The 22,909-nt window shown below is 38.0% G+C and overlaps 1 protein-coding gene across 7 annotated transcripts in view; it reads right to left on the bottom strand.

The window, feature by feature from the left end:
- Positions 1-330: 330 nt before the first annotated feature.
- Positions 331-22,909, bottom strand: part of LOC131439580 (coronin-1C-like) — a 97,577-nt gene continuing 74,998 nt past the window's right edge. For 4 of the 7 annotated variants that reach the window (XM_058610765.1, XM_058610766.1, XM_058610764.1 and 1 more), the window contains exons 2-8: positions 9,937-10,089; positions 4,951-5,253; positions 4,548-4,868; positions 3,077-3,626; positions 2,700-3,010; positions 2,437-2,631; positions 331-2,371 (exon numbers count right to left, since the gene is read on the bottom strand). In XM_058610765.1, the coding sequence (XP_058466748.1) occupies positions 2,243-2,371; positions 2,437-2,631; positions 2,700-3,010; positions 3,077-3,626; positions 4,548-4,868; positions 4,951-5,253; positions 9,937-9,951 (1,824 nt within the window). In that variant the 5' untranslated portion in view covers positions 9,952-10,089 and the 3' untranslated portion in view covers positions 331-2,242. The remainder of the gene's footprint in view (positions 2,372-2,436; positions 2,632-2,699; positions 3,011-3,076; positions 3,627-4,547; positions 4,869-4,950; positions 5,254-9,936; positions 10,090-22,909) is intronic. The other 3 variants (XM_058610762.1, XM_058610763.1, XM_058610761.1) reach the window with 1 other exon arrangement.

Raw genomic sequence — 22,909 nt, forward strand, 5'->3', positions numbered from 1 at the left:
GGGTCTTTGCTTCTGTGACAATTTGTGCAAAGGGGGATGGGAGTCAAAATAGCGTGACGTCTTTTATGGACAGCCCCTAAACCGATGCCCTAATAAACTATTTTGATTTCTAATACTAGTATTTCTAATAACACAACAGCACATTTGATACTATGGCTTATGATGCAAAAGTCATCATCACACCACATGCTGAATTGAAACAGGATTTTGAATAATGTAGCAGTTTTGTCAGTCTAAAAAGCAGATTTTCTCAAAGCGTAGCGAATTTTAACCAAAGGCTTTCTTTTAGTTCGTATTTCGCCTTTTTTAATTTGTTATTTGGCAGACAGATTTCATGCTTTGCTACATCGAACATTGCTCGTTCTATCTTTATTATGTCTCATTCCGTTTACATTCACTTACAGCATTTAGTAACTAAATTAAGATCATGTGTTTTTTTGTTAAATTTTTCCTATTACTTACGGATTACTGCATTCCGTAGATTTAGCTCAATTTGCTTAGTACAAAAGCATGCTTTTAATGGTAAAGTATCTCATATTTCTGCTTTGTGCGAAATTATCGATATTACAAAAAAAGTCGTTTATTAAATGCCTGTCACTATTGGTTATTGATCATTAATTGTTGTAACACACAATATGAAAAAATGTATACCGCGGCTAAAATTATGGTAGTTGTAATTATTCATCGTTTGTTGTTTGATTCACAAACGATTTGTTCCTATCTTATACTTGCTCCGTTTCCGTCTGTCTAGGGCGTTCCTAGTATCTAAACCAGTCTTGTTGAGTCCATAACATTGTACAGTGTGATTTGCCCAGTTTTTAATTCAAAACTCAGTATCGCCAATAGCGCCTGTCGCCATGCGTAACTAAATAATTAACTGATTCATAAAATTTGAATTCAAAATCGTGGAGTAGAATAGATTAGAGTTAAAACAGTGGTTTTTTGAAATGGCAAGAGTAGTATTGATCCCGAAAAAGATGGCAGCATCTGCTGGATATTTAGACAGTTCAAATAACGCAACGACAGGATATGTCAATTTACATTTCTCACACATAAATGCAGAAGCGAAGGGAGTGAAAACTTAAACGTAATAAATTCGCAACAGATACCTAACAGCTATCGTCATGAAAAAAAAACACAATGTGAACAAAAGTGTACAATTATAACAGCCCAATTTTAAAAGTAAGGAAAATCGTTGTGTTCTGAACAGCAACAATCAAGCAGAAACAGTTCCCTGATACAAACAAAACGATTTCATTTGATCTGAGATGATCGAAAAAAAATCACAGATTCAAAACATGTTAAAATCCACATAATTCCTACAATTTTACTTTATTTCTCTTCTTCTAGTTTGACATTCAAACAAAACCGCCGACAGGCCAGACTTCCTCTATCGACCGAAAAAAGCCCACATCAATGATTAAACCTCAACATGCTGAAGCCTCCACCGATACTCACTGATCGCTGATTTTTGTCGTTTGCCGTCTTGGTAACTTTCAGTGTGCTTGATATCATGTCCACTCTAATTTGTGTCGTTTGACTGTCTTTTATTACGCCCACAGCTTACATTTAGGGAAAACGTCTTACTTGCTAGCTTAGTGCTATGTTTATTATCATCTATTGTAGACGGTTTATTTTTCTAATTGGGTTGTCTTGCTCCGTAATCACAAATCACATCTTTTACCTGTCTTGGCTGGATCATGCTCATTCTCGCTACAAGCAAAAAGCGCAGAAGTCGTCGAAGCAAATGCAGTTTATAGTTGTTCAGCACACTATTATATATTATTAGCTGTATGTTTGTGGTAAGCGATAGTAAAAAGCACTCGCTCTGTCCTGGTTGAGTTTCGTTTGGCCATCCGGTTATGGTAGTCTTGTGGGTTGTACGATTCGGGTCATGCTCTGCTCCGAATCTGCACACGAATAAATTAGCATCCTTTCAAAGTGAGGCGGAGCGATACGATAATTTTTTCTTCTCGCGTTTTATGGGTAGCTTGAGAATGGCTCAAATACTGTATGCTTACGTTGCTGTTTTTATTCAAAGCACTCAAATTTGTAGTGGATTATTTTTTTTCTTAAATACGTAGTTTCAATACGAATTACCTGCTTCGTACCGAGCATTTAAGCCCCCGATATTCGGGATTACTATTTTATGGAAAAGTGAAAAAATATGAATTTACCGATCAAATATTTTTTTCACAATGATTCTCCACGATGGAAAGAAAAAATGGTAGATTTTTGCTGTCTAGTGTTTCAGTTGAAGCTGTAATCGCTTGACTTCTGCTTCTAGTTCCCTCACCCTCTTCTCGGAATTGTTAAGAGATTTTCGAAGGCTTTTAATTTCTTCCGTCTGCTTGCTAAATGCCTTCCGGAGCTGGTGCAGAAGAAAAAAAAACATCGTTTTAAATTAGATGATAGAGAACTTACTTCAGAACTTACCTCATTCTCTGAGTTCAACAGATTGATGTTCTCCAGGGAACTGTTGCGCGAGCTGTTCCTCGAGCTGCTCAGTAAATTGTTCTGCAGGTTAGTAATGTCCTTGTGGTTCGCCGTCTGGTGCTGTCCAAAAATTGCCTGCAACTGGTGGAACTTTGTACTCTGGTTGGTCGTAGTTTTCTGACTTTTCTCGATGATCTGTTTTGAAAAGAAATACAAATTTACCCCTGTCATTGCACAATCGAAAGAAAGACAAGAAATATTACCGTCTGTGGTCTATAATCTGGTATTGTCGGCTGCGATAGGAATGCAAATTTCTTCGTATTGTTATCCAGCTTTCGGTTATCGATTTCGTTCTCTTTGTTGCTTTTTCCATTAACGATTGGTCCAACGCTGCCACCGTTCGTGTAGTTGCTGCCATTATTCGTGACACCGTTGCTGATATTATTGTGACTATTGTTGTGAGTTCCGTTGTGATTGCCATGATGACTATTTAGAATGTGTTTATTGTTGCTAACAATACTGGTCCTACTTTCTGTGCGGTTCTTCTGATTCGCCGTTTCCACAATGGACTCACCTGAATAGAACATAAACTTGAAATATGTACCACTAAAATATCACTGAAAGGATTCTCAATACTAACCAGTCTTCATGGACCTCAAAATCGGTTGCACATTTCGACCCTGGAACCACTCTTTGGATCCGATTGCCGGGATGTTCGCCAACGTATCTGGATAGAGATCAGTCTGGAACAGAGTTGACTTGCGTGGAACAATCATTGATATGGGTTCGCAAATATTTCCGGTAGCATGCAGTTTGTAAAAACGGAACACTTCACATTGCGAAACGTTTACGCCTCGCTTCGGCATAAAACCCAATGCCTTCTGGGGTTGTCCGGATAGAAATTGATTCAAGTAGTACACGTACGGTGGTTCATCTACCACCTCATAATACCGAATATTTCCATCTCCTTTGCCGGCCAAATAAATCATCTTGGTATCGTAGTCAAAGTACGGTGTTACGACTCCGCTCGAACTATCAATCACTTCCTGTGCCAGTGGTTTCTTTAAATCGTGGAGATTCCATACGGCATACTGGCGATCCGAATGCCTCGAAAATCCAGTCGTCAAAATGCGGTTGTTATCCAAGAAAACGGCTTTCGAGCATTTGGTGCCCAAATGACAAATGCCCTCCTGTAATGAACAATGGAATGAATTAGTTCATCCTGATTCATTTGTGTGTTTTTTTTATGCGCAGGTAGTCTACTTTATCGACATTGATGATGTTTATAAATAGACTTGAACTCGCCTGCAGGAATATACGTATTCATAGCCCCTGTTTCTATTATTGAAACTAGAAATTGAAAATTTATTCAATTTCCTTGTACATTAATTTACCGCTAATTCTTAAACGTACATAATAGTTTCCAGTTAGTGCTCGGATATTCGAGTATGAAAATGCTGAACAAATTCATCATTTAATTTTCTATATTTGAATGACATGTTTTCCAAGGACTACTAAATCTTATCTAAAACTGGGTTTTAACCAAGACGGACTTTTAAAATTTAGGTTACTCAACAAGTAAATCGTTTTAAATAGCTTTTATGAGATGGGAAAGTTAGCTTACATTAGTTTGACATATTAGTGTTTGTTTCAAAAACCTTATTTGCTTTTGGTAAAAAAAATGTTGAAAGGCATTAAGAGTTTATATGACATTCTACAGGGAGTGCAAACAGGAGCCGGCTAAAAGACTCTTTAATTGAGAAACCTAACTTAGAGGAAGTAAATGATGACAGATGTCCTATTATACCCCATTCCATAATTTGAAGAGTTACACAAAGATAGTCCTATTTTTACAATACTCTGGACTAATTTTTGGCCTACTCTCTAGTTTTTAGCCTACCTCTCTAGTTGATAAAATGTATTCCTCAACTACACTTCAATCAGTGTATTATTTTTAGGCACCTTGTTACTAAACTTGGTACTAAAAATGGGTTAGCTAAGAATACAATCAACTAACATCTCTATCTAAAAATGAGCTCAGATAGTTGTAGAACTAGGACTATATAACCCGAATGTAAATGTATACACACACACTCAACCCCATAGCTTACCGAAACAACTATTCCACTGCGAGGCTCGATGATACGCAGTTTCTTATCTTTGGATGTCGTTGCCACCAGTGACCCATCGCGGTTGATGACCAAACTATAAATCATGTCCACGTGGCAGCTGACCACATTCAGCAAGGGTTTATCGGTATTACCCACATCCCACACACAGATCAGATGATCGAATCCAGCACTGATCAATATGTTAGAAGCCGTCGGGTGCCACTCGATGTGCATTACTTTACGCTTGTGGCCAACCAGTTCGATTGAGCACTCACTCAAATTACTGGTAAGACCGCCCTCCGGAATCTTCCATAGTTTGATCTAGAAAATAAAGATGTTAGTGGAGCTCTGATTTAATCTGTCCTACTTAGATATACCGACAACGGTCGTCGGATACACTTACGGTACAGTCATCCGATGCAGATGCAATCATATTGTCGTCGAATGGATTCCACTTGAGATCCAGTATCTGGCCGGTGTGTCCAATCACCTTGCAGCACTGAAAGTCGATCCGGCCGGTCTGGTTGATTGGAATTACCACAAATGTGGTATCCGCGACGATCGCCAGGAATGTGGGATTCACGGCACAAAAGTTGCCATCGTTTCCGCTGCGGACTACACTGATGTCGGTATAGCAGCATTCCTTCCGCGTGGGTAAACCATACACGTGACGGAATTTGGACGGCCGCACTCCACGGAACCACAACTGCAAAAAAAGTAGATAATTAGTTTTCATCAAGAAATAAAACTGAATAGAAAATATCATAATTCAGCAGTAGCCAGAAGATATAGTATGGAAGTAACCATTTCTCTGCGTTCTTAGCTTTTACCATATTCTCTGAGATAATCGTCTTCATTTTATGTAACTGAAAAATCTTAGAACTTAAACCCAAAAAAATCGCTTGAAGTACAAGCTAAATTCAATACGTTCGAAAAATATTGATACAAGAAAAGTAAAATTAAGCAATTTAAAAAAATTGTTATTTTATATTTGAGTATTTTTCCTGTTAGAGATACTTATCTAATAGCAAAGTGTCGTGTAATTCCCGCCAGAAATTTTAAAAGGGGGGGAGGACATCTTGTAGGTGTGTGATGAATATCGTTGTCATTTCCTAAAAGCTCTTTATCAGTTCCCAGAACACTTTTTGCCTTTCTCTATAGAAAAGTATTAGAATTGAACGGAGCCTCGGAGACCCATAGTGTTATACATCGACTCAGCTCGACGAAATTGGAAAATGTCTGTGTGTGCACTTTTCAAATTTTTTTTTATCATTCAATTTTCTCGGAGATGGCTAAACCGATTCAAACAAGCTTAGGTTAGTTTGAATGTTACTATTGAATTGTGTATTTGGTTAGAAGATCTAATGGCTGGAACTTCCGGTTCCGGAAATACAGTGGTATAAGTGGCGTAAGCGACAAAAAGCATTGATATTTTACCGTTCGATTTTCTCAGAATTGGCGGAGCCGATTTCAACAAGATTAGGTTCGATTGAAAGATACTATTGAATTGTGGATCAAATTCAAAGATCCAATGGCTGTCTTCTCCGATTCCGGAGATACAATGGTATGACTGACGTAACCGAAAAACCGCACTTTTTCATCGGCTGAATTTCCTCGAAGATGAACGAACGATCAACGAATTTCGCTAAACTTAGGCTTATTTGAAAGCTATGGGTTATGGCGAACATTTTCGGTTCGAGAGATGTAATCTTATATGACAAATCCCTGTTTTTTTTATGAAACCAAAATAAGATTCGTTTGAAACCTACTAGTACTAATGATCGAGGATAGAAGCTTCACACACACACACACACACACACACACACACACACACACACACACACACACACACACACACACACACACACACACACACACACACACACACACACACACACACACACACACACACACACACACACACACACACACACACACACACACACACACACACACACACACACACACACACACACACACACACACACACACACACACACACACACACACATTTCACGTACTCGACGAACTGAAAGTCGGTTTTCGTAGTAATTGTATAGCCTTTCTATACGAAAGAGCCAAACAAGTAACAATAACGATTAATTTAATGCCAAGCTGTTAAAATTGGATCGACTTGGTTTTCGTACGAACGTCCTTCGATGGATATAATCATATTTCAGAAATCGTCATCTTGTGATTAAAATTGACGATTGTGTTTCGGAAGAATTTTTGCAACATGGGAGCCATTTCTGTCCTTTGATCTTCTTGCTTTACTTTAAAGACGTTATTTTTTCTCTGGAAGGACCGCGGATATTTGTATGCGTGTCTTAAACGATAAATGAAAATCTTTTCGGATTGGTGCAAATTTAATCATATGACCATTAATCCAGACAAATACTTGATCATTACTTTACGTCATTCAATCGAGTGTCATCTGAATAAAACGGAATAAAACAAGGGTCACCTCCTTACTTAGTATTGGAATTAATCATTAGGGCCACATTGTGTCTGTTGATTTTACAATAAATAAATAAATTAATGAGATAAATAATGATGCGCATCGGCAAGAGAGAAGACAACTGGTATAAGTGCATAATCGTTTTGTTGTTCATTGTGATATTTTTAGACACAGAATATGTACTCTTATTTCTAATTCCAAACTTTTCTTTTCATCTAACTTTTTTTTCGGTAAATAACTCAAGAATATACGACACGTATTATTTTATTTCGATATGGTACTTGGAATTTTCGAGATATGATTTTTTGATGTTTCGCGTTTACAAAAAAGAGCCTTTTTTCAACAGCCAATACTGCAAAATCTAATGAAGATACGAAAATTCGTCCAAGACATGAAATATGCATCTTTTCCTTAGCTTTCAAATAAGCGATTCCACAAAACAACCTTTCAAGTAAATTTAATGAAAAATGTTAAAAGTTTAAAAAAAAAATTCGAACTTGGGCCTAACTTTTTTTTGTTTCTTTAGTTGAAAAAAGAAACCTTAGGGGTTTAACTCAATCTTGGCAAAGTTTCAGAGTGGAAAGATTAATACTTTCGAAGCAGTGAATTCTCAATCACGACCCGCACGCGCGAAGTGTACCGCAACGCAACTCGCTCGTATACGGGCTTAACTTGTCGACACATGTCGCGTCACTGATCGAATCCTAACTTTGACAGTTTATTGTTAGCAACGTTACAGTTAAGATCGCGCTGTAAAAATGAATCCAAAAATAAAAAATCGTTGCTGTAATCCGTTTAACTTTAAGACTCATGTTAGCAAAAATCAAAAACATTTTCACTAATCAGCTGTGAGGGAAAATTCTGCTGATGCAATAGTGATCACAGATTCTGCATCCTCTGAAACTGATGACAATGTGTCTATATTTAGCGACTATAGAGAAGTAATTCTTACATTTACTTACATTGTAACATTACATTTATCAAATTTTAAAATAGCGATTGCCTTTTTAGAATGAACCATATTTTCCTTCCGGTTATCTTACCAAATTGGAACCAAATTTTCATGCAAAAGATGTATCCGAGAGAATGAGAATTTGAACGGTTTTGCCAAAAAACTGGAGTATTCGTAAGACAGCACATACGATGAACACATCAAAATATTTTTTTACGAAAGTAGGGAATCTCGGGTAAAAATTTTTTTTTTCAAACTTTTGATGTCATGAATATTCATATTATACAGAAAAACTATTTTCACCTGAAATAAAAATTAATGTCAAACAATTTTCCACGGTGCACACAAAACATCATTTGCTTGCAAAAAATCGGGATTTTCAAGAAGAGAAGAAGAAACTGGACACAACGAATGTTTTTGATTTTCGAACTCATTTTTACACCGCAATCTTAACTGAAACGTGGCTAACAATAATCTGTCAAAGTTAGGATTCGATCAGCGGCGCGATATGTGTCGACAAGTTAAGCCCGTATTCGAGCGAGTTGCGCTGCGGTACACTTGAAAAATTCACTGCTTCGAAAGTATTGATCTTTCACTCTGAAACTTTGCCAAGATTGAGTAAAACCCCTAAGGTTTCTTTTTTCAACAAAAAAAATAGGCCCAAGTTTGTTTATTTGTTTATTAATTTTTAACTTTTTTCATTATATTAACTTTAAAGGTTGTTTTATGGAATCGTTTATTTGAAAGCTAAGGAAAAGACGCACATTTCATGTCTTGGACGAATGTTTGTAACTTTATTAGATTTTACAGTATAGGCTGTTGAAAAAAGGCTCTTTTTTGAAAACATGAAATTTCAAAAAAACATATCTCGAAAATTCCACGTACCATATTGAAATGAAAAAATACGTGTCGAATATTTTAGAGTTCTTTACCGAAAAAAAAGGTTAGTTGAAAAAACATTTTTGGGTGGATGATTTTGCGTGGAATCCCCAATATATACTTTTTGGATCTCAGAGGTTACTAAGAAGTAGTTTATAGAGAGAAAGGTACTCCCTTACTAAAGGGAGTGACCATAAAACTGACCCGATTTCACGAGAATACTGTGAAAATGATGATTACTGCGAGATCTGAGATGGGACGTTCAATAGGGTTGCCGTCTAAGTTGTGTTTCACTACGATCTGAGTATTTCGATGGGTAGTACAATTTCTGGAATCAGAAATCGCCTTCTCGAAACATTTTCGAGCAACGCCAGGTAATTCAGCTAATCTCTGATAAAATAGACTGAGTTCCATTTTGGTGGGATCGAGGATAGCCGGAGTTAATTTAATAGACTGTTTACTAACAATGACTAGCGATTGGGATGGTTTCGAGCCCAGTTACGTTTTTTGCTTCGCGCTTCTAGTGCCGATATAAACCATATCCTCCTGTAACTCCGGAACCGGAAGTCGGATGAATTTGAAATTCTGAAACTTTCTACGATATCTTAAGTTTCTTTATTTGATTCTAAAGTTGAGAAAATCAGTTTAGCCATCTCCGAGAGAAATGAGTATAAAAAATGTTACATATTACTCACAGACTTACACACAGACATTTAGCGTACTCAACGAACTGATTTGAAAGGTATATGACGTTCGTCCTTCCGGGCCTCGGTTTTCACAGTGATTGCGTAGCCTTTCTATATGAGAAAGGCAAACATAAATAAATAAGTTGTTCAGGCTCAAATTGCATGAACAATTTACTGTTGCAAGAACAATTTTCTGCACGATTTTAAGACTGCTATCTAAATATTCGATCGACACGAGATTCCCAGCTAGGTTCGCCACTTTTGAATAGCAAATGATCAATGCACTAATATGTTACCCGTCCACTGCACGACAGGATCGATTCATTAACCTATGAAGCGAAACCGATCACCAGCAGTACGAGGTTTTAGATTATAATCAATTAATGAACCATTGTGGCGATGAAATATAGGTACCTGTGAGTTAGTCATACTGTCGTCGCCGCAATCGTCGTTATCGCTGCCCGCGCGCTGTTCCGGGTCGCTAAAGCTCAGACCACCGCCTCCTGCGCCACCGTTCTCCAGTAATGCGTTCCACTTCTCCGCAAACTCGCTCCGGATCGCTTCGAACTAAGATCACACACCATAAAATAATTCACACATACAGTATTATAATAACTTTCAAAACAAAACAATGATTACATAAGCAAGCATAAAACCGAACACTACTTTCTCTGATCCGATCCTTTCTCGCTCTATCGATTAAGATTAATGTACAGTTTTGTAACTTTCAACCGACGACGGTGCCCTTGACTCGCCGCCGGACAGGTAATAATTAATGGGATTCAACAACCTCTATTTACTGCAGAAGTACCACAACTCGTCACAAAACAAAACAGCAAGTGAAACTGGTAAAGTTCACATTTAACGAACGCCTGTCGACGAATTTCGTGGTCAAATTTTGCACAGCCAATTATTCAAGCTTTCTTTTCGACCCGAAGGGGGTCCCGCCAAACTTCAATTCAAACACAAACAATCGGTCACCGGGTGCGGTACCAGCGATTCTCCCCTTTTGCTATCACCAGGGGACTATGATTGATGGAGCATGGCGGCGGCTACTCGAGAGGTGGTATTTCATGCTTGCCGGTGTACGGTTTCGTTCGCATCGGTTTGCTCCAGACGGTTCCTTTGCGTTCCGGTGGCCGGTGGAAACTTCAATCCGTTCGATTTGGTCACAGTTTCACCAACAACCGACCGAAAAAATGCTGGTCGTTTTTTTTTCTCGGAAGTCCGACACAAACAGAACGAAATAACGGGTAACAAAAGTTATGGTTGGATCTGTAAAGAAAAGAAAATACGTAACGGAAATTAACAAAACAGAAAAAAATCATATGTTGAAAATAAACGCAACCCAAGGGTAATAAAAATAAAGGCAAGTAAATACCATTAACAATCATAAACCGGGAAGTAAATAAATGAATGATTAAAAAAAGCTAAATTGTATTCCTGAAAAAAAAACATATCTGGTTCTACTGAAACATGTTGCATAACCAGCAGTTGATGTGATTGAAACTTTTGCCTTCCGGAATCGTATCGAGAAAACGGAAGCGCTAAAAATGTCAACTATTCACAATTGTGTACTCGCCGATGGTAGCCGCTACCATTCGGGGAGGGCAAAACCTGAACAGAAAACGAAGAAAATCAGGAAATTAATCGATTCAACACAACAAGAGGGTGCAAAAAAAAACTAAAAACAAACACTTGTGGCAGTCGGAATCACTCTGCCGTGGGATCAATTTCCCGCGGTTCAGTAGACACGACGGCTTATCTGCGGCAGATATCAACGGTGTGCGCCTCACGCTGCCGCACCCGACGAACGGTGAAAGTCGTCAAACAGCACCTGACTTTCCGAGACCGAGGTCCCTTCCTCGTTCGGTGTTCCGTTCACCTTGGCACCGTGAAGCGACCGATGTCCGTGGCCGACCCAACCACGTCACCCCATATCCAACGATTATCAGACCCCGAGGCACTTGCTGTCTTGTCGCCCGCCTTACCGGGGTGTACACAAAAAACACGATTGGTGATCCGATATCAGCCAGATTGCCAAAAACGACATAGACATGGGTTGTTGTTTTGTTATCATTATCCAAACCAAACCATAAATTGAGCAGTTGAAATGTATTTTTACTTGTTTTATGCGATATTGTAATTCGGTTTCTCGATATTGTAATGTTCAAATCCATACACACAATGACAAAATATTATCGACAACTTGGCTGAACACAGAGAAAAAAAACACGATTTTGTGGCTTTGAGCTACAACGACCAAATGCGATATCTTGCTTATTTATAAGTGGATTTTCTTACTTTACAATGGGGCTAAAGTTTCGAAAACATCAAATTATCAAATATCACCCCTGAAAAAAGTCATGCCCGATTTTAAAATCAACGATTAAAGCTTGCTTCAGATAGAATTGGAACAAAGACAATTGCCTGTATTTCAGTTATTTATTATTGAATTCAAGATCTTTTTTTTATACAAATGTAGCGTTTTCTTCATACTTTTAAGAAAAAATACGGATAAAATTATTCGTCACGGTTTCAAAGAAATTCTCCATTTTTTCCTGTAACACGGCTCATTAGGCGGCGCACACCTTCTTCGTCCATCGTTTTAGCTATCTTATTCCACCAGGTCGTCATTTGATTGATGTCTTTGACAACCTTTCCCTTTGCCTTTAGTCTCCTCTTCATGATTGCCCAGTATTTCTCAATATGCCGGAACTGGGGGTAGTTTGGTGGGTTAAGGTTTTTCGGAACAAACTTCTCTGAATACCATTCTTGAACGACTTTGCTGTAATGACAGCGTGCCAAATCTGGCCAAAACATTACGGGATGGTCGTGGGATCGAATGAACGGCAAAATTCGTTTTTGGAGACACTCTTTTCGGTATAGTTCCGATGTCATTGTCTTATTTGTAACGAGAACTTTCGTTTTTTGCCACAGCTGCAAATGCCCTGCCAAATCATAAATTTTCTTGAAAATTTGTCGGCAAAAACAAATTTAAATTTGGCTGGAACAACCCCCGAGCCGCTGCCAAGTAAAATTTTTGACCTGGGATTTACCCGAAGTCAGCCTTGACATAGGTTTCATCGTCCATCAGAAGACACCCGTCGAACTTGGTCAGCACCTGGTCATATAGTTTCCGAGCACGAATTTTGACCACACTATTTATCTGTTTTATGGTCCGAATTGGCTGTTTGCTAGCTCGATACGACTTGATTCCTTTCCGGAGTCGAGTTCTCCTCACGGTACTATGGGCAGCACCGAATTTTCTGGCCAAATCCGACAGATTAGGATTCCTCTTAATCGTCTTCAAAATCTTACCACGCAGTTTCCGGTCGACAGTTCCACTCCGACAAATGGCTTGAGGCTTCCGAATCGTCGTCAATGTTTCCTTATACCGTTTGATAACGCGCCATACGGTATTTCTGGGTAATTTCAGCTGTTTAGCTAGCCTAGATGCAGACCACAATGGATTTTCCAAATAACTGTGCACTATTTTTTCCCTTCTTTCGGCTTCCATGTTGATTGTTTACAAAGTACATTCGATTTGCGGAATGTCAAAATCATACGTGAAGCTGACAAAATTCCCGACACGTGGGCACCAAGAACTTCCAAATCCGTCCACCAGGAGCACCACAATATGAGCAAATGTTTGTTTCAATTCTAAGTGAGGCAAGCTTTATTATGATCACTCGAAAATAGTATGGACAAAATCTCATCCCGATCAATATCACACTAGTGATGTTCCCTATAATCTCACACGTGATAATGAAACGACAATCATTCAAAATCATTCTCACGATTATCAGCGATTAACACTATTTAAATGAATATCGTACAGCGAAGAACAGGAGCGCAGGAGCTAAAACCAACAAGCGTCCAAACCAGCCCGGTGGAAGGGCGCTTTACCAAGTGCTATCATAACCATCATAGCTTCTAAACAGAGGACTGCACAGTGGTTCGAAAGCCCAATTTCATGCTCTTTATTGATAACTCATTAAAAATCACAGTTCGCTTTCACATCTCATCCAAGTCAGTCGATAAAACAAAACCGCTTACGTTCGGGACAGAAGAAACCAAGTACAGTATTGTGTAGTGAACAAAAGAACGACCTCGAAATGAGTGAACTAAACGAACAAAAGCTACCGCCGACACGAAAGAATACAATTGTTGTTGACTTCAGGCAGTGCAAAATTCGACCTTCGATACGAGAACTTGAAGGTTTGCTCAAGGAGCAAATGCATCTTGACAGTAAACGTGTGCATTTACTTAAATGCAATAAGACAAATAATGTTGTTTTTATCCAGTTTTATAAAGAGTTGGATGCGATTCAATTCGCAAAAGACAATAACAATGTGCACTATGTGGAGCACGAGAACATTAAGTACAACATTCCAGTATATATGGAAGATAGTGATATAGAAGTGCGTGTACATGATCTTCTCTCAAGCGTCACCGATTCATATATTCGCACAACTATATCTCAATACGGAGAGATTCTCTCTATCGAAAACGAAAAGTGGAAGAACTTTTTCCCCGGTATTCTAAATGGCGTACGTTTATTACGCATACACTTGAAGAAGGCTATACCTTCTTATGTGATTTTCGGTCAAGCTACAAGAATTCCGTGCAAATCACTTGTTACCTATGACAGTCAGATGGCCACATGTCAATATTGCCAAAAAGTTGTTCACTACGGTAAGCCATGTGATAAACTGAACAAGGAGACAACCACACCAAAGAACAACGGTGCTTCCTTCACACCAACCTCAAACAACCCCAGTACACCTGTGACAGCCACCAACAACATTGAAGCATCTCCTTCAACGAATCCATAATCATCCCCTATAGAACAAAGTACACCAGCTGCATTTAACAACTTACCCTCCAACCAACCAGCAATTCCAACCAATGTACAACAGGGTGCATCTACAGCAACTAGCAACGAAAAGAAGACGGAAATCGACAACAATAACATCAATGCGGCAATGGATGACGAGACGAACCACGAACGAAGTGCCCCTCAATCCTCGCAGGAGGGAAATGGAAGCTCCTCTCCCCCTAGAAAAAGGGTGACAACGAGATCCAACTCAAAAAAAAAATTATTTAAAAAATCGGCTCAATCGGCCACGTAAAGCTTGTACGCAAATAGGCCTGAATAAAAATATCTTTTAAATAAATAATTAAAAAAAACTCGTGGTTTTCGAGGTACATTATCTTCAGCAAACTTGCTCAGCGTGATAGGCGCCATCTTTTGGAAAATTTTAATAATGTGAGTAATCCTCCTAAAAGTGAGATAAAAATATTATTTTGGCTCAGAGCCAACATAGGGGCTAAGTAACTTCGACAAAGTTGTGCAGAAAGTCATTTCAAACAAATTTGCAGAAGGTACTACTCCCGTAACTTGAGTGTAATTCATGATATAATGTATTCTCTAAAAAGGGTGTCCTAAATTCAGTTTTTGAAAGAAAACATAAATATTTTCAATTTATATAAGTTTTTCATGTTTAACAAAGTTTTTCATCTTTAAAAACTACTAAACTTTTTCAAAAATACTATGCCGCTATCATTTCAGTTTAATGAAATAGAGCCATTTTTCATGTTTTTTTTATTTACATAATTCCAACCTGACTATCATCAAAAGGCGTAGAAAAGTGCAGATGAGCAAAGTTTCAGCATTACATTCCGTTTTTGGAATTTGGCCTTTCAGTTTCAGATTTCGCAGCCGGTTCTTAGCGTACAGAATCATTGCCTGGCTAGTACTACGATCCTCCTAACACTTTGAAATCTTTATGAATGCTAATATTTAGGAAAATGAAAGCAGGGTGGCAAGTGGATTAGTGATTTCAATTACCCGGATTTTTCCCAGTTTTCCCGGTGCGCGTGATAAACAAATTCCTGGTTTTAAATATTTCTCTCATTCAAGCTTTAAGTAGAAATCCCATGTCCAAAAAACATCGAGAGTTGAGAAATAAGTATTTTTCGAGTATCTCCTTGGAACTACGATTAAAAATCTCGTCCACAGTTTATCCAAACGTTCATCTTCTGAAGTAACAGTACCATCCAGCACAATGTTTTCCATCTTTATTTTGTATTTTACTTCGATGTAACAATAGGATCAAAGCAAGAAACATATCTGGCCAACGGTGATGAAAGTAATCAGTCTTGCATTTCACGAAGGAATGAAGCATCAAAATTCTTGCAATTTTCTTGAAAAATCAACACATTTTATTTAAACTTCTTGCTTTTTCCAATAATGCTCTTAAGCGCAGCTTTCCTCCTTTTCCTCCCGCAAACCGTATGATATCAGAACCGTTTCGACGTTGCAACTGAGATAGCAATTTGTTTTCAACTGTCATACGCATAAGCCTTTGAAGCCTCTCCTGAATGTGTGCATACAAGTTCTTACAGAGCCAATTTGAACAGTTGGGCAGTGCACGAGGTGTACATGAGGACGAGACGCCAACATGCTAACGCCAAAGATGCTAACAACATATACGATATTCTTTCATAGTTGGGTTTTGGCGAGTGAACAAAATCCTAGATTTCTTAAAATGTACGCTTGTCACTTTAGAAAAACAACAACAATCGTGACTGAGATGATCTAAATTTTATTCTCCTATCATCGACAATCTTCGACTGCTCCTTCGTCGATATCAATATCCTAATCATAGCTGATAATCTTCGAAAAAAATTAAACATAGATTCACTGAACAGGCTCTTACGAACTCTGAAAAACCAATTTCAGCAATTTCAAAAAAGGAAACCAAATACTTTTTGCAAACGGTGGATAAAGTGAAAGTCGACAGCTTTGTCCATTTTGTGAATCCTATTGAAATCAACACCAAGATCACAAAACAAGTATTGTCAAAGTTTGACATTACTGAGATAAATTTTGGTGCAATTAGGGGTATCATTGGCAGAAAACTAAAACCACGGCTCCTAAGAATTCTAAGAAAATTATTTAACATGTTACCTGATGTTACTTATACCATTATGCATACTTATTCTGAAATTCGAAGACAAACACTAGAAAAGGTCCTAAGTGGAAATGACAGTTCCTCTTTCTTCACTCTTTCTTTCGATTATTACGGTCCTATCGGCAATTCTTCTATCTTACACTTTGCATAGAATAACGACTGAAACTATCAAATTTCGATCTGATGTTAAAAAAATGTTGCAAAAAATTTTTACGCCAGAAAACTTGAAAGAGAAAATAAACAAAGAGAAACTGTCATTTTCACTTGGAACCTTTTCTAATATTTGTCGAGATTTAATAGAAATCCAGCAGAATTTAACATTATCCTTATTTTTCATTTTATTGGTCCCATTTTCAATGAATTGTGCACCATTGAACCTGTGTGGGACAATAAGATGTTTCAAAACTGCTAGTTCAAACACAAAATTAAGTATTGCCTCCAACTTTTTATTTGTTGTATCAGGAAAATCCTTACTAAGATTAGGACTAGTAAATTTTTTCCGGATTTGCACTCAAATTCCCGACTTTCTCCTGATTTTTCCAATTTGGATCGTAATCATATTCATGATGTTGATTTTACAGTTTTCACTACGCAATAGCAATAAGCAATGCAAAATTAGTGAAAAAATCCATATCGTATGGTGATTGTAACGACAAAACACAGTTCTAATTCTAGCTGATTGAATTATTTAGATTAAACACAAAAAAAAACGATCTTCAGCATGAATTTAATTTATAGAAGTAACAGGAGTGCAGAATTTCGCATGCAGTTTCAAAAGAAATAAAAGTGATTGAAGAAAGTTTATTAATATCCAGTTAATTTCGAAACGGTCGTAGTTTTTAAGAATGCAGTAGAAATTGTATATATTAGCTGTTGCTGTTGCTTTTCACAATTTTTCACTTTTGATACTTTAAATACATGCAAAAAAAGTTACTGAATTTTAATTAAAGAGTTTGTTACCAACGAAATATAATTATTTGCTCTCGTTTGGTTTTTGCAGAGATATTCAAAATATCTGAAGAACGAATGAATGGTTCATTACTGTGTTTTTTTATTATATTACTCTACCATCACGGTATTGCTGAAAAAAATACATCACGAGACATGTAATTCCGATGCATGTCTTAACAAAAAACTTCTACAAAATCTTATCATTCTCTCTGTCATACTTCTCGTAAAGTGGCTATAACTTTTCTTAACCGATGCGCCGTGTTCATTTAAAACCAAACACTGATAACAGACATTTGTACCTGTATTGCGGTTCTAGTTTCTTCAACACGATTTAAAATATGTGTGCTCGGTGTCGGTATCGGGTTTCCTTTTCTTTACGGCGTGTACGAGCTCGAGCTCCGTGCACTGTGAGTATCGTTCGTAAATGCGGTGTTGTGCTTTCTTCTCCTTACCAGCACATGTACGTACCAGGGTGTTGTTTTTAACCCACCACAGCTAACAAAAGTTAGAAAATCGACAATTTTCTGCGACTGGTGCATCCAAGACCATATAAATTGACCAAAATTTTCAATAGATAACTTCATGGACGACGAAACCTACGTGAAACTCGATTACAAATCCTTGCTTCTTGCCACTACTCGAAATCAACCCAAAAGACATGAATCCACCAAATTGCCCACAACTTCGACCAATTGAGGAATTTTGGGCATTAACGAAGCCACATCTTAGGAAACATGTCTCGGCAGCCGAAACCATTCAACAGTTCAAAAAGATTGGAAAAAAGTGTCCAAACTTGTCGCCAAGAAGTCTGTACGGAATTTAATGAGGAATGTTCGCAACAAGGTACGCCAGCTAGTCTACAATGGCTAAGTAGCAAAAGTTGAGAATAATATTCTGTTGTTGTAGTCTAATATTATCAGTATATCGAATAAAATTTGACATTTAACACTTGTGAATTATTTACAGCGAAATCAAAGTGCGTCCATACTTTCTGGGACAGTTTTTATTACGATTAAGTCAAACCATGGATCGGATCGTGTACTGCGGCCAAACAGATCTTTTTTTTTCAAAAAGAGTATCCGTGAATTGCCAGAAAGATTGGAAAAAGTAGTGGCTAGCGATGGACAATACTTTGAAATACTGGAATTTGTAGTAATTTTTTGTCAATAAAGTTTCAAATAAAAAAAAACGGCACGTACTCCTTTGTATCCCGAAAAGGTGGTTTGTGCTATAATAGCATCTAATTTTTATCATTGTTCCTTTAGCGTCACATAAAGATAGTTAAGTGACACCAACATAGTGTGTTGCAAGCTATGAATTGCTCCAGAGTGCAGAAGAGCACAAAAATCTTGGAAATTTCTTTTGATAATCGACAACTAATTCTATAAAATGAGCAGAAGCAAGCATAGAAGTAAATGCCAGGCTAGTCGGATACCCTCAGATAATATCATTAATTGACGTTCCTTGCTTTACTCAACATGTCTATAGCTATATAAAGCTATGCTCGGCTCATAAGTATAATCACGAAATGATGTACGAGGTGATGGGTTAATCATAAACTATAAAAGAACTGTAGCTAATCAGGTGCTCCAGAGATAGGCTCTGCTCCGACGTATGAGAAAAAATGAACTTTCGAATATTTTGCGATAACGGCAGAAATTCGATTTTACCTCCTATGAAACATTATCCAACTTTTTCCAACCTGTCTGCCCTATCTGACACAGTATTTCCTCTCACTTATCGTTATTATACCTAGTTTGAGTTCACATCTCGTGGTAGTTTTTTTTTTCTCTCGCTTCGTTTTATGGCGTTTTATTTTCTCAGCAACATTAAATTTGTAACGATCAACGGCCACGACCTGTGCAATCTATCCTTTACCGTCTCTGTCTGTCCGTCTGTCTGTCTGTCTGTCTCTCTGACTGTGTCTGGCAGTCTACCTTCCGCTTCCACCGTTCGCAAACAACAAGTTTTGCGAAAATCACAGCAACAAAAATCGGTGCAATCACGTTGTGGCCTCCTTCGAGGCGCAGGTTGAACCCAGCTGGGTAGTGTGTATGTACCTTAAGTACCGCCATCGAAGTGCGGATTTATAACGGGCCTATTATCAACCGAGCATGCCGTGCGTTAGAGTCCTGCCTGATGATGATGATGATGATGATGATAGAGAGGCGGTCTTGTGGGGACCACCAATCGTGAAAAGTTGTAGCGGATAGCTGATTTCGCTTGCCGAAGCGGAATGAAATTTTAGTCATCGAGCCGATATACTATTTTATTAATGTACGGTTTTTGAGTCAACCATTTGGTATCTGTATTTTTTTTTTGCACGTGCCTGGCTTGCATCTCAGTTCGTGCGAGCAGTATTTCGTAACCATTTCACAATGGGAGTAGAGCCAAAGTGGACCTCCACAGTAAAACTGTTTTGTATTAGACTGTGAGTACATCGATGATTTTCAAAAACCCAAACTGTAATGATAATGAGAGAATCCTGGTGGCTTGTTGTATGCTGCGTATACGTTATATATCATCCGAAGTACCGCAACAACCGAAGGACATTGCCGCATAAGTAGCCACTGTTTATTGATCCATTTCCGTTCCGTTGCCCTTGACTGTCCCAAAACAAGCTGTGAGCTGTTTGTGCTGAGGACATGACAACTCAATTTTGTCACCAGGACAGCCATAGTCGATAACAGCCACATAGACAGCAGAATGAGAAGGTTGGATTTGTATACGCAAGGGCTCAGTGTAGGAGCAGTCAAAGCAAAACCACCACCGAATTCGGGTTTGATTCGGTCCAATTCTGCACCGATGCGCAAAAAATGGCAAGCTTTTAGTTGCAATCAAACATGGAAAATGTGACATTTTGTCAATTTTGTTTCACTTCCATATCACCAACTGAACTGTTCCCTGCCTAACTATGAACTATCCCAAGCGGAACACTGTCATCACTAGCCCCAACACGTCGCCAGTCACGTCCACGACGGGAGGCATGTGTGACAACCGTGCCAACGAGCTCATTTAATATAGATGACTAACCGGCTGGTTGCTTGGATGATTTTGTTATGCTTTGCGTATCGCAGTATGCTAGCAGTCGTACATGGGATTACCGAGACACCGTAATCCATGTACGGCTGCTGCTGTCCCTCCTGGATGGCGCCGTGCTCTGTGACGCAGTGATATGATAGTGGTGGATCTACCTCAATTTTCTATTCTACACAACATTAACTGTCAACAAGGCATCCAGATGTATCTATCGCGATGACGCGTTTCAAAAGACAGACCGTATATTGACAGTGCTCTCCTAAGCCAGTAAGCGCTAGTGAGTCTGTCAACAGAAGGAGACTAGATGGAATAATATTTAATGACGTTATATTTTATTACGCACTGAACAAGATACTTCTAAGACACTTCTGTTATTGAATAAAAAAAAAAAAAAAAAGACACTTCTTTCTACTATGACAACAATCTGATCAGTTTTCATTCTGATATAATTCTTGTGCGAAAATCACAACTAGTCGTTTTTTGGCTTTCGCATATAGGTTATGTATTCACTTGAATAATCGATTAGTTTTTATTTGGGCCAAATGACATGTACCATACCATTCATCCGGATCCGATTCCGGAATTATTGAAATTTTGTACTTTCATTTGAAGAGGCAAAACAAAAAACGTAAAAAAAATTCTAAACTGGCCTCAAAACTACTTCAACCGGTACTCATTGTCAGTAGACAGTGGCGGTTTAGCTTGAAGTAAACCCCAACCTAGTTTCGACCCCAATTGCTGTCAAATGTATGGATCTAGTACTATCTTCAAGCGAAAACGACATCAATTTCTCAGCGATAACTTGACCGATAGCCAGTAACCTAGGTTCAAACGAAAGGTTGGTCCTATAAAAAGTATTGAATTTGTTTGTACGTCATGGCCATACGAACCGACTTTGATTATACCGGGTCTCGGGTTCCGGCCCCGAAAGTAAGGCTGGGAAAATCAAGATAAAAAAAGTACGGGTGTGTAATGTCAGAGACATAACTGGATGTCGTGAATACGAATAAAACTGACACGATTTTTTTACACTTTCGAATTCGAATTGATAGTTGATCGATTGTGTGAATTGCGAAATTTTCCCCCTTTTCACTACTAAAATTTTCAACGATTTTTGACGTCGATTATCTCATTTCGGATTTGCATATTTCATTGAAAGAAACTATCAAGATGCTGTACAGGATTCATTTCTGCCTTTTAGAAGGACCAAATTGTGGAATTCTCTACACGGACAAAATTCCGATTCTAGAAATGAGCAAAACGAGTCATGATTTGGGGAAAATAATATATTTTAATGTTATGATAATACACCACGATTAAAATTTTTTCGGATCCTGATCCATTCGGATTGATTTCGATGAAATTTAAACGTAACGCACTTGAATTTGTTGGGTATAACTTCACGCGTGTTTCTGCTACGGTGGTGATTTTTGCAACATAAATTCAGGCGTTAAGTGTGATTTTTGCAACTATGGTCATTTTTGCAACATAAATTCAGTGAAAAGCACGACGAACTTCTTTTAAAATGAAAATATTCTGTTTTTGAAAAACGACGACGCAAGAGATAACGTGTTTACTTGCGTTTATTACTTCAGTTTTGATTTTGTGTTTCTGAATTTAAACACTTAAACGAACTGCATGAGAAAACACGAGTGAATCAAGCCTCTTAAAAAGAAATTCTATGTCGAGTTCTTGCAAAAAAAAAATCGTCCTAATCATAATATTTAGGTGCATCAATACAGCTTGTGTTGTTATATCTATGAAACAAATTAATCAAAGTGGTGGAACAAAATATTTTTCTGATTTTCGTTAGATAGTGTTCCAAATTCACAATCGAAATATTATTCTAGCAACAACGATCACATCAAATATGTAAGAATACATTCGAACAAAATGTAACATTGATGTTTTGTCAAATGAAAAGTGTAGCCGTGCTCAGTCTCTCTTATGATGTCAATTTTCGGTTCATTAGCTTTATTTTTATGTTATATTGGTAAAACAACAAAGCAAAGGCTTGGGCATTACATTCCTTTTGTGGAATATGGCCTTTCTGTTTCAACAGACTTCGCGCAGCTGATTCTTGATGTACAGAATCATTGCATGGCTAGTACTATGGATCCTACTGACACTAAGAATCCTTCCAGGCCGGGGCTCGAGAACATACGACAACTGGTTAGTAAGACTAGCGTCCTATGCATTGAACCGCCAACCCGGGACAACAACAGATTATTAAATAACATGCTTCAGAATCAAGTAAACATTTTCAGTAGGTCTTGCTTTTCAATGTCTGCTTTTTGCTTTACCATTAATCTATTAATTTATCACATCACTTGAAGCAGAGGGTTCAAAGTGATATCCGGGTAGAAAATTAGAGTTACGAGCTTTGAAAGAAATGCATTCTTCAAGTAACGCATTTT

The sequence above is a fragment of the Malaya genurostris genome, chromosome 3, assembly GCF_030247185.1.
Source record: "Malaya genurostris strain Urasoe2022 chromosome 3, Malgen_1.1, whole genome shotgun sequence".
Classification (NCBI taxonomy): Eukaryota; Metazoa; Arthropoda; class Insecta; order Diptera; family Culicidae; genus Malaya; species Malaya genurostris.